The following is a 13,315-nucleotide window of genomic DNA, read 5'->3' on the forward strand; positions in this document are numbered from 1 at the left end:
TAACCATATTCTAAAGAGAGTTTGATCCACAACATGACATGCAGCTTATCCTTTTACATTTTTGCGCATGAAGTCACCAATCGTAGTTGTGAGTAAAAAGTGTAGTATAAGTCTTAAAAAGGATAGATTTTTATCTGCCAAAAGCAACACAACATTACAGTGAACATTGAGTTTCAAAGTACACATCGTCATCCAAAATCAATGGTGTATTTCCCAGTTATGAGTAACGTAAAATGAACTTTACGTTTCGATTAAAACAATTTGGCAGATTAATGATGACATTTGATCCAAAACAAGGTAGAAATTTGCTATGCCTAACGTTAAGTAGCCCTACATTTACAATGTGAGATTTTTCGTCATGGGTCAAATGCTGAAAGCCCACCCACTTCCCCTGTTTGTGCGTCTCTTTATTTGACAGTAACAAAGCAAAAAAAAAAAAAAAAAACTAGGTTAAAAAAAAATGATAACTTACACGTACAACATGATGTATTTTCTGCTTAAAAAAATAGAAATGATCATATTAACATTAACACTCATATTGGGCATATTCTCCCGTTGGCGCTTTAAGTCAATAGGCGTCGCTATTGGTGTAGCCACCATTTTGAAGTCGGTGGGGCTATTGTTGTACAATGCAAAGCACAAGACGTACTTTGGTCTCTTATGCGCGATTCTTTCAAGACGCGGCGATGCATACTGCGTGAGTGTCGCATCAAATAACCACTAGCTAGCCAGTCGCTGCTCAGCTGATGCTCAGCTAATGCGGTAATTGTTTCTCTTTGAACTTTAGAAGGAGCACCCTGGTTAAAAGCTCACTAGTGAGAGAATAGTCTTAGGAAAGATACAGTACCTGTTACAAATCTTCTGTAAAGGTTTTTAAATTGTTCCTTGTTACATTTCTAAGTACACTAAGTAGCTTTCAATACATAAACAGTCTTTACAATACCTGAGTCTTTGACATGTCTGAGGGCTTCACTTTCAGAAAATGAGCACATGTGGCTTGGCGGAGCTTTGGCAGCGTGTTGAAAGCTTTTAAAGTGTACACTGCGGGTGTACACGACCAATTCTGACAGCTCTGGACTCATCTGAGACACTGTTGACTAGAGTCACAACAAACAACTGGTCACTCCCAATACATCTTCACCATGACAAAAACAATGATGTGTATAGACCTTGTCATCTTTTTTCCTTTTTTGGATACTGCTCTCAGTTTGGCTGACTTCATCGTCTGATGAGCTGAGGTCTGACGAGCTTGACGTGCATCCCTCCGCTGTGTTTTCTTTCTTCCCCTTAACCAGGATTTTACCCTTGAGGTCCTGCACACAGTGCACACAACCACAGTTTACCCACACAGTACCCACAGGAACAATGTGTTCTCACCCTTATCTTACGTATTTTGAACAGCAATAATGCTCCTAGGTCAATTTCAGTGCGGTGTGTTTCATCCTTTGCAAATATGTGAAATTGACCATTTTCATTGTGTGTTGTTTGACTTAAAGTGGGCAGTTTGACTCGTGACAAAACAGGAAGGTTAAAATAAGAGCAGTAGTAAAATACCCACATTTTTACATATTGAAGAAGAGCAAGACATTTGATTTACAAATCATTGGATTCTGTTTTTATTTATGGTTTACACAACATCCCAACTTCATTGGAATTGGGTTCGTATTAAGGCTAGCTAACAATTGCGCTAGCCAAAGCTAGCAACATGAGGCTTACCCTGATACATGCCCCTTTATTCCGTCGAGCGGGTGGCATGACTTTTTTTTCTTACGCCATACAACATTCTGTTTCTGCTGGATTCTTTTTTTTTGTTTTTTTTTTTGCTCACAGTTATGTTACTGGGACAAGCTGTTCCATGACAGACCCCGTAAAGCGATACTCTGGCCTGGGGATTGTGAGTAGCGAGATTTTGACGTGAACAAACAAACAATCATTGTTTGTGAAAATGTATTCAGGAAAAAAATAACTGGTTACTAAAGTACATAACCCATTCTCTGCTCTGCCCTCACTGCTCTTCTCTCCATTATTAATATCCATAATTATCCATTTGCGCTATTTAGGTCAAGTTTTTAGGGCACATGACACTGTTTGAAAGGGTTAAATTTGAGGCCTGGACTTCGAGAACCTCTCAGAATTTAACTCCGTATGAGTGTACTGTTCGATATTTTTAACTGTAACTTGTCAGCAAATTGGAGAAGGGGATACCCGAGTAACAGACAGATTAAACTGTTTTACTCTAATTACAAGGCATTTTGGGGCCAGATTTTCTATTGGCGATATCATACAAAAATGTTCCGGAAAAAAAGCTGTTCTTTTTCGGCAAACAACGCAATTTCTCCAGAACCCATCATCCGATTTTCAATATTCTTGGTGTGTTGTAGTCAGATTTAAGTGGCTATTCCAACCAGATTCAGCATTTTGACACAGTCATTTTTGAGAAATCTTGTCAGCTCACAAAAATGAAAATTGAATATTACAATCTGAAACAACTTTGAAAAATACTTTCCAGAAGGCCAATTCATGTGTTTAATGCGGAACATACTTCCGGTGAAGGCAGGGTGTTGGAATCCAGGCCACAAATGGGCTTGGTAAGCAGTTTGTCTCCAAGGATGCTCTGCAGGTGTCGAGCCATCACTGCCTGCTGCTCCACAGAGCAGTGATTCTCCAAGGAAAGGATCAGAGGGTATGGCGATGCCTAAATCATAATTATGCAGAGTGGGAAATCAGAGATTAGAATAGGATGTGAAACATTAAAAAAAACATCATTGTTAAATTGCATAAAATGCAACTCAAAGTGCTTGACATGAATTAAACATGAATAAAAATCTACACCTACCAGCATTGTTCACTAGGTCACAGATCAGTTTAAGCTATGATTGAGCTATCAAGCTATGCTTGATAGTTTGAGATCAAATACAAGTATTGGGCAACTTAAAATTTTGCAAGTTCACCCATTTAAAAAGATAAGGTGTTTGTAATTTACATCATAGGTACACATCAAGCGTGAGAGACAGAATGTAAAAAAAATATAAAAAATCCAGGAAATCACATGATTTTTTGTATGATTTTTAAACAATTTATTTGTGAAAATGGGTGGCCAATAAGTACGAATTGCCTGTAAGGTTCCCCTACTGCGCATGTAAGGGCCCGTCTGAAATTAGCTAAGGACCATCTTTGGACAATCGAGAGGAGGATTGGGGGAATGTGATAGGCAATGCAGGATTTCACCCCATGACGATGTAGTGTGTTACTTATTATTTAAGTGTTACTTAAAACAAGCTTCACATGTTTTAGGCGCAAGAGGAGAAAAAGATGTTCACCCAGGAGAGCAACAGGTTAACACCAGCATTGTTTATCCTAATTGGTAATTTTGGCGTTCTGCCCCTACCTTAAATGCATACTCATTGATTGTCTCGATAACTTCGACAAAGGGCACTTTGGAGGTAAGCGTGTAGCCATGGTAGATGACCGGCTGTCCTTTATCTCCATCCCAACAGTCCAACTCCACACATCGACAACCATGATTCAGGGCTCTAAAAGCACACAGATTAGTTACTTACTATTGTATCTAATTGATGAAACGTGGCTTTAGATTTTATCTTGCAGTTTAGCAAAATTTGCATAGTTCACTCCAAGCACATGTAACACATAAATAAACAAAATGTACCAAAACCGAGATCATGTTTAAAGTCACAATATACACACAGACCAGAAAAACGCTAAATGATATACGATACAACAACTGTTCCAAAAACTCTGGAACTAAATTTGGAACTAATCTAATGTTGGAACAAAAATGGGGGAAAAAAAATAGAGGCTAAAACTTTTTCTTGTTGACCTTAAAGCAGAGGTCAACTTAAACATATATTTTTCTCAAGAATATGTTCTATGCAAGCCCACTGGTTGAAACAAGGAATTCTGCTTTATATTGTGTTTGTGGAATATGAGTTAAGCAGCAAAATCTAGCCATCTCAGGGGGCGGCCATTTTGTCACTTCTGTCGACTGTAAATGACATCACAGTTGCTCAGGGCTCAGGGAACGCCCAATCATGGCTCAAATTCAGAAAACAGGTGAGCCGTGATTGGTCGTTACCTGAAATCTGAGCAGTTGTGATGTCATTTTCAGTCGACAGAAGTGACAAAATGGCCGACCGACCTCTGAGATGGCTTAAATGGGTTGATTAACTCCTATTCCACAAACTTAATATTTATCAGATTGCCTTGTTACAACTAGTGGGCCTGCATAGATCATATTATTGAAAAAAAAAAAGGTTTGGTTTGACTTCCATTTTAAGCCCTTTTCACACTGCACTTGCACACATCACGCAACAAAGCAAAATTACCGGTTGCCAACACGACCACATTTGGAAGTGCTGACGTAGCAGCCTACCAGGAAGTAAAAATGCATTGCATTGTATTGTAGTGTATTGTATTGTATTGGTTAGACTGCATCTTGACAAGATGTTGCTTTCTTTGTTGCAAAAGAAAGCCCTGATTTGCTGATTTTTAGAAGGAGGAAGTGGACCTAAGCAGCAGAGAAAATGTAATGGTTCGGTGACTTGGATAGTTTAATCATGCTGTTACTTGTATCAGGACCACCATCTCTTTGTTCTTGTCGATCTAATTATGTGCCCCAAAGACGTCTAATCTACTTTGTAAAATCTTGTCAATCCACAGATTATTTCTCCAAAAGTCTTGGGGATCATCAAGATGTTTCTTGGCAAATGTGAGATGGGTCATTACGTTCTTTTCTGTCAGCAGTTGTTTTTACCTTGGATCTCACCCTTGGAGGCCATTTTTTTTGCCTGGTGTCTTTCTTTGGCATTATTAAAAAAAAAAATCATATGCAAAAAATATATATATATTTGTTTTCATGGCACTCTAAAAACACTTTAAAAAAGTGCTATGGATTTCTTTTGATTCTTACCGGATATATGGCTCGACGCCACTCTCTCCAGTCAGCTGATCCTTAGTCAAGTATGTATTGTGGGAAGAGGAAATGAAGTAGTGCGCTAGTGGATGTTTCATGTTTTGATGAACCCGATCGTGTTCCGGGTCAAACGCAGAATTCTCCTTGGACAGCATGTACATGGTGAAACCATTGGGTGTCATCAAGTGGTTCCTCTGAGCTGTGTTGGACAAAAGACAAAAAAACAACAGAGTACCTTAGTTTCTTAGTACCTTTCATCAGTTCTATTTTAGATGCTGGTTATTTTTTAACTTCACCTGGAAACTTGTTTGTCTGCGTTGGGGGTGTATGTTTTGGCAGTATTTTTTTTTTTTTTTTTTTTTTGAGCAAGGGTCACCAACCTTTTTCAAATTGCGAGCTACTAATTAATGAGGCAGGCTACCAGTTTGACACACACGTCTGAAGTATCAAATTTACTCAAATAACCTTCAATTAAATGTTATGTGATATTCAGTTCTGTAAAAACATGGATCGTACTGATATCGCACAATATTTAGGAAATAGATAAATATCAATATGCAACAGTTTGCAACAGCGGGGCTACTCATGGTCCTTGGAGGGCTACCTGGTGCACCATGTTGGTGCACCCATGATGCAAAAGAATTGTATAGATTTTTTTTAATTGCATTTATTATTTTTTGAAATAGCAAGTTTAGTGGCTTACTAATTGTATCAATTTTACATAAAAAGCGAGTTAATAATTACAGTACATTTAAGCATTGTTTATTGGTAACACGTTTTTGTAAACTTTTGTAGCATTTTTATTTTTCGGACTCCGAATCTGTCCTTTTTTCTACAGCACACCACATTTTCAAAAAAATATATGCACTTTTAATATTGTGTGATTTTAGTCATATTTATGAATTATGCCAAACTTTTGTTTCATATCAAATTCTCATTTCACAGCTTCACAATACTTAAACAGCAAAATGCACTCGTTTTTAGCCTACTCTGGGGGCGGCCATTTTGTCTTCTGTTGACTGAAAATCACATCACAACTGCTCACAACGACCAATCACGGCTGACCTGTTTTCTGAATCTGAGTGCATTTTGCTGCTTAACTTATATTCCCATAACGCAAAATTAATCAGAATGCCATGTTTCAACTAGCAGGCCTTTTGGGAACATATTATTGAAAAAAAGATGTTTGGTTTGACTTCCGCTTTAATTACATAACGCATGGTCAAATCTGCACTGCGCAAGCTTTTGTAGGTCAACTTAAAAAGCGAATAATGAAAATAGCTCCACAACTTGATGCGCTAGGAAAAAAGTGAAGACATTTTTTTAAACCACCTCCAAAAACCGTTAAGGGACACATAAAGCCATCTCTGATTAAAATTTGCTGTTGGCCAGCGTAATTCTTGGATAAAGGGTCGAATCGACCAGTGAACATATACGGTATAAGTCAATTTTTGTGTTAAGCAGCATACCCCATTCATTAAGTTCATAGGTGATGACGAGGCTTTGGGCATGAGTGAATGAAGAATCCTCCCCCTGATCGTTAAGGAAATCCCTCAAATCTGCAGTCGAGAGGATACATCCATTGGAAGAATAACTCATAAAGACGCCATCCAGCTCAGGTCTCCGCAACAACTCTCTGCAGAAAACTTCGATTTCCCCATGGTCCAATCGGCCATCGGCTGAATGATCACACTTCTGTCCGAGAATCATTTGAGAGGAAGACATATATACAACGGTTAATTCTTCTGTGTTAAAAATACAATAAATGTGAAGTTAAATAATAATGACATTATGGGGCAGGTTACACACCTGGAAAAGTTCACGAGCATATTGGTCACTCAAGTCAATATTGATCATTTGCAGCAATGTCTGCACTTCATCGTAGCTCATCTTATCATCATGATTCCGATCGGCACGACTCAGGTAAGCATGAATCCAGGTGACACGTATGATCAAGGAAGTTGTCAAATTATTTTTTACGCAGTCCATGAGAATATTTGGAAGGCTTGTGTTGAATCCAAACACGATCACAATCCAACTCAATACAAGATCTGTTACGGATAATAAAAACTGGGCTCAGTTTGGACAAGACTATCCTCTCCTGAATGCGTTTTGGAATGTCAAAAGAATCAATGTGAATATTCTAATGGCTAATCCTTAAAATGATCTAATATGAGGGGCCTTTTGATTTTACATAATAGATAATTACACATAATGTTTACCCAATTTTGGTAAAAAAAAAAGGATATTGATCAAGTTTCTCCTTCTGGGTCATGTTGGCAATTCTTTCCTGCAGTGTCCGGATGCCGCGGGTCCAATGAAAAGCCTCCTCATGGTTCTGGCAGAGAAGATCCAGATTCTTTCGGGGACCTTTGAAGACCACCGTCAAACACCGTCCTTCGGGAACTGCACCGACCATCTGCCGTAATGTCTCCGAATGGCAGCCCTCACATACGCACTCCACCTCTGTGATGGAGACTGAGTGAGAGAGGGAGATGAAGAAAGAAGAAAACAATATATCAATTCAGTTCTCATTATCACTATTGACGATTGGAAAACGTGACCCTTTCTGATGCGTATTTCCTCTTCGCGAACTGTTACGCAATAATATTTTCTCATTTGTTATGTTACAAAATCAGCTGGTAGTCATTTTTGTTCTATATCATTATTTTATAAACCGCTATATATATACACGGTATTTTGGACTCCGACTTTACTGTTTAGTACACATACTTTTCTTTTGAGTATTTTAATCTTTTAAACAATTGAAGACCTCCCATAGTCGAGTGATTTGAACCTGCTATCCCAGCTGTTGAGTAACTACAGAGCACTAAGCCACGAGTTATAAAGACCAAAAGTGACGGCATGCCCTATAATCTCAATGTTTGACCTCAATGTTTGAACATTTTTTAGGGGCGGGATCAGCTGCCATTGAACATTTTAAATACAACTTGGAGAGTCTATAATAAAGGCACCGCCCTTCCCCTTCAGCTAGCTAAGCAGAATGGAAGATGCTGTGTGTTTTCATGTGTGCCCAGACAGAGCACAAAGTACCAATTACACTTAACCAAAATAGACACGGCATGTGAAAAGTTACATTTAAAGTACCGGCATTCACAGAATGAGTCAACATGGGAGCCTATTCCAGTTTATGAAACCCCTTGGAAAGATCGTGAACTTTTTCGCAGAGGGAAATTTGCTTTGAATTTGATAACTTTGTTGGAATTAGCATAAATTCTGTCACAACAAATGAAGACTACAAACAACTACAGACAACAGACTGCAGGCACAGCAAGCAATAATGATAAATAATGTTAAAATATGTTTGAAATAAAACAGTGGCAGCAGTAAAATCAAGTTCATAAATTATAAAATATCATATGATGGTGATCAAATCTCCCGAGGAAACATTTTAATTTGGGCCTTTTGTTTTCTCAGGTTCTTAACTGCAGATGTCACAATATTCAACAACATATTTGGGCCAAAGGAGAACCCATTAAATTGGGTGGCATAAAAATGGCGCAGCTGTACATAATTTTCAACTAATATTTTCACTCTCAGTGAACAATGAACACATCCCAATGACTCATTTCGAAGATATGAGGCTCCCATGAAGGTACACTATAAGGTTTGGCCAAGGTAGCGCTCAATAAAATTAGGCTCTGATGAAGCTCAAAGTGCAAATACAATGCAAATTTATTTCACTTTTTTTTTTTTTTTTACATTGAGAATTAGGGACTTAATAACATGAATCAGATAAACAAAGTTCTGATCCATATTGGCCCTCCTGTTACATTCATTTCTCAAGAATTACAATAATGTTGCTGGCTCAGTTTGAATTTGACCAGTTAAAGCGTGAACTATGAAGATTAATTTAAATTTTATAACGCATTAAAAAAATTAACTCAGTTAACTCAGTTTTATTTCCTTCCTGTGGCAGCTTCCCTCTGCTCACTTTGCAGCCAAACTTAGAGGAGAGTCACAAAGACAGACTTTTACATAGTTTTACTTTAAAATGTTGCTCGACGGCTCACTGGAAAAATCCTAAATAATTTGCACACTTTGCAAAGCCAAATTCAAATACCATATTAGTTGTACGTCTTTGGTGTATCGTTCAACAGTTGTATTTTACAGCAAAAGCATTGTAGCAAGTCTTTGAATCAAAATATACTTTATCTCATTTTCCACATTAATTGCACGATTTTACTCAAGTAAATATCGGTTCCATCCATCCATCCATCCATCCATCCATCCATCCATCCATTATCTGTACCGCTTCTCCTCACAAGGGTCGCGGGCGTGCTGGAGCCTATCCCAGCTGTCTTCGGGCAGTAGGCGGGGTACACCCTGAACTGGTTGCCAGCCAATCACAGGGCACACGGTGACAAACAACCATTCACACTCACAACCATACCTAAGGACAATTTAGAGTGTTCAATTACCCTACCATGCATGTTTTTGGAATGTGGGAAGAAACCGGAGTACCCGGAGAAAATCCACGCAGGAAAGGGGGAGAAAATGCAAACTTCACACAGGAAGGCCGGGGCCGGATTCGAACCCACGACCCCTGCACTGTGAGGCGGACGTGCTTACCAGTCGACCACCGATTCCAAGCTCTGTTAAAAATTGTAGTTGAAAAATAAAATTAATCGCGAGTAATTATGGATTTTTTTGCAATTAATTCGTATTAAAAAAATTTAATCGTTTGACAGCACTAATATATTAGAACAAAGAGTACAAATGCAAACTACTTACATGATTGTTGCTCTTTGGCTCGACTGAAAGTTTTGTGGGACTGGCACCAAATTGTGACACCATCTTCCAGCAGCTTCAGGGTACGTCGCTTTTGCCAATGAGGTGATCGGACCTTTACACAGAAATGGTTCATCGATTAGTTCTTTTTTCTGTTATGTCCAGCTAAATAAGACGTTTGCAAACACAACCTTTTACTTTGGGAACTAACCATGAATATTTTTTCACAGATGTTACAGACCAAATCAGTGACTGAATCCTAATCAGTTTATTTTTGTGCATTTTCTGCACTTTTCAATTTCATAAATTTCTTTTTTTCCCCCCCTTTCTCGAAGGAAGAATATGAAACCTCGCATGGGTTAGGAGTGATATCTGAATTACGATATGATAATACTTGACGATGCCAAATGGCATTTTTAGAGCACAACAGACGACAAAACAAGTAAAAAAATTAACAGTAGTGTGTTACAGCACACTGAGCACGTACCACATCACTGATTACGTAAAAATGTCCAATTTGTTAGCAATTAGCGTATGTCATCATTTTGATGATTAATCGGCTTAAACCTTCTTTCAGGAAATCAGATGCATTGGTATTTTTAATGTTCATACACACTGCATAAAAAATACATAGAAAATGAATTTTGAATGGTGTGTTGCTTGAAGTTCATCCGGTGAGGTTGGTGGGCCGGGAAAAATACGAGCGCCAAGGAAAAACCTCTGATGCTCCTTTGCGAAACAGAGCAAAATTGTATATGTGCACCCGTCAACATTGATGGTCAACACATTTGCGTTGAAATCTGAAGTTCTACAACCCTTGATATTGCCACCATTCAATTCAATATACCTCATACCTTCACCATATTGGAGCCCTGCAACATCCACTTGACATCTTCATCATCCTGTAATCCTACAAGAAAAAAAAAAATGCTAAGGAAAGGTATATAGTAACCATGACGTAAGCATCTCAATCCCTCCTTCTAACGTTTGATATATTGTTTTAACTTCTTTACTTATATATATTTTAGGGGTTCCAAACATGATGCCCCAAAATATACTCTGTAATGCCTCTTGGAGAACTGAAAAGAAAAATTACCCCAAGAAAATATTTTTTTGTTGAGTGCGAGCAAACCTGACAACTCAGGCTCTCGATAAGCTTGAAAGGGCCCTCAACAATCTTCATTTGTGTTTCCCTTAAATATTTCTTTCTTGTTAGAAAAAGTGATGACCTAAAACTACACAAATACAATAAATAATTAGATTCTCTTTTTCTCAAAGCTGAACAATGTTCTGTGGCTGAAGCAGCAAAGGAGCTACACAGCATTGCGGCAACAGTACTTTTAGGGTGAAAGGCCTCGCCACCAAACAAATGCGTGCTGCATATTCACAGCTCAATTTTGATTTCATCAGGCCAAAAGGGGCCAGCTTTCAAAAGTCAACCCTGTGTTTTGATTTTTTCTTGGGCAAACTTTGATGTGCTGTTGTGAGGATACAGTAAGTTTTTTTTCCCCCTAGGACAATGACCCATGATGTCAACCACTGGCTCCTCTGCAGCACATGCCGCGCACATGACACAAGTCGTCGCCACGGGTAGAATGCTGCATCTTTCATGATTGGTTTGTTTAGTCACCTGCTATTATGATGTAGTCAGCTTTTCCTGGATAGGTATACAACTATCATTTTGCAATACAAATAAAAGCACCACCTGGTCATCTAGGTCAGATATGGACAACGTACGGCCGGGGGACCACATTTGGCCCATCTAAAGTCTCTGACTGGCCCTCACAGTAACCATGAAGTCAAAAATGTCAAATATATAATGCTTTATTTTGAAAGTCCCGTTTTCATTTTATGTGTACACGTGTGGACGCTAGTACAAGCGAGGAAGCAAGCAAGAGCTACAACTTGTGTCTGCAGTGTTGCCAATTTAGCAGCATTTTCACAACTTTTACGAGCCCTCTAGAAACTATTTTGCAAAGAAGAGACGACAAAAACTACCGATAACAACAGTACTCCTAAAGTTCAACAATCTTATTTCCTGTTGAAGAGACAACAGGGTCAATATCAATTGGCTTGATAGTACTGTATACAAATCTACTATTTCATATACTGTCCGTATTGGGTATTTATTTATAGTATTTATAAGTCCTCAATGTATCATTATACATCACTGTCAATAATATTATATATATAATTTGACATTATATTTTACAAGCTTGTTCTCCATCACACAACGCAGTTCCAAAATCCCCAAATGCCCCCCTGCATTCACTTAAGGGACCTAAATAAAAGATTAAGACATATGAAACAGCGAAGATGGGAGGAACAGTTTTGGTGGTTTGAGTTAAAGCCACCTTAAAAACATAATAGCGCACATGTGTTCATGTAGGTCACAACATGCTATAAACTTAAAGACAGAGTGGAGAGCAGTGGTGACCACAAATGTCTACTGTAGTTGATTACCCCTTGAGAAAATTACACAGTGCTACGTCACAGACATTCGATACGTTTAGGTGCCCACCCCCTAAAATAAATAAATAAATGAATTAATGAATGAACGAATAAAACGTATGCAATGTATCGATTGAAACCAAACTTCAAAAAGCATGTATATCATATAAACATTTTTGGATGAACCCTGCAGACAATTAAATTGCAAAACAAATGTATTCTATACACTTAAATCGAACTTTGACTCCAGCTTTCTGCCTGCTGCCATTTTAATCACAGGGTGTCTATCTATCTATCTATCTATCTATCTATCTATCTATCTATCTATCTATCTATCTATCTATCTATCTATCCATCTATCCATCCATCCATCCATCCATACCATGCGAGATTCGAATGAAGCAATTTACCGTACTGCCCTAAAAGATAAATCCCAATACAAAATCATTTATTGTCCTCCCGTCGGCGACTGATGTGGGTCAAGAGAGTCGGGAGTGTGATTTATATAGCATTTGATAATTTTACCTTCAAAAATGATTTTGTTTCTTTGAACAGTTGTCTTCCGAGTCCCTTCATTAATAACGGTCTTTTAGGCTGACGGCAAATTACCACCATCTCTGCAGCATGACAATACGAACAACACACAGGGAAGGTTTAATTACCTAGACTCCTTAGCGGATGGATGGCCTTGGAATCGGACGTCCCGTTACCGTTCTTACGCACCTGGGGTGCTTTCCTTCTGTTTCCCAACATTGTTTAAGAGAGGCTTCGCTTTCTTTATTCCGTTTCCCTTCCGTCTCTGCTTGATGGTTTCTTGCTCAGCGCGCATAATTTTTATCCCGGCGCCGTCGAATTCGCGTTGTCCAACCTTCTCGTTGCTGACGTCACCAACAACTGATTTAGGAAACGCACTAAACCATGCGAGTACATCCATCCATTAGTACTGTATTGTATACAATATTTGGCAAATGTCAAGTGCCAGCAACGCGCTATAGGCATCACTCTCAAAATAAAATTTAAAAAAGGCCACGATGGTTCGACCTATATGGCATAATTCTAAAACGATATACTAACTCTACTAATGCTAGTACTAATAACATTTACAATAAATAATCACAATAAAACTAGTAAATGGACGATCTGGATTAAAAAATAAAAATAAATTAATTAATTAAGGAAACG

At 38.4% G+C, this 13,315-nt stretch overlaps 1 protein-coding gene across 1 annotated transcript in view; it reads right to left on the reverse strand.

The window, feature by feature from the left end:
* LOC147129577 (1-phosphatidylinositol 4,5-bisphosphate phosphodiesterase delta-3-A-like) overlaps positions 1-13,086 on the reverse strand; it is a 16,432-nt gene extending 3,346 nt beyond the window's left edge. Inside the window, exons 1-11 of the mRNA XM_086016478.1 lie at positions 12,796-13,086; positions 10,537-10,592; positions 9,686-9,797; positions 7,180-7,408; positions 6,740-6,869; positions 6,400-6,625; positions 4,928-5,129; positions 3,389-3,533; positions 2,543-2,695; positions 1,170-1,313; positions 944-1,097 (exon numbers count right to left, since the gene is read on the reverse strand). Coding sequence (XP_085872604.1) covers positions 944-1,097; positions 1,170-1,313; positions 2,543-2,695; positions 3,389-3,533; positions 4,928-5,129; positions 6,400-6,625; positions 6,740-6,869; positions 7,180-7,408; positions 9,686-9,797; positions 10,537-10,592; positions 12,796-12,886 — 1,642 coding nt within the window. The 5' untranslated portion in view covers positions 12,887-13,086. The remainder of the gene's footprint in view (positions 1-943; positions 1,098-1,169; positions 1,314-2,542; positions 2,696-3,388; positions 3,534-4,927; positions 5,130-6,399; positions 6,626-6,739; positions 6,870-7,179; positions 7,409-9,685; positions 9,798-10,536; positions 10,593-12,795) is intronic.
* Positions 13,087-13,315: the final 229 nt, after the last annotated feature.

Source organism: Filicampus tigris, chromosome 19 (assembly GCF_054856515.1).
Source record: "Filicampus tigris isolate MCC_2025a chromosome 19, RoL_Ftig_1.0, whole genome shotgun sequence".
NCBI classification, from domain to species: Eukaryota; Metazoa; Chordata; class Actinopteri; order Syngnathiformes; family Syngnathidae; genus Filicampus; species Filicampus tigris.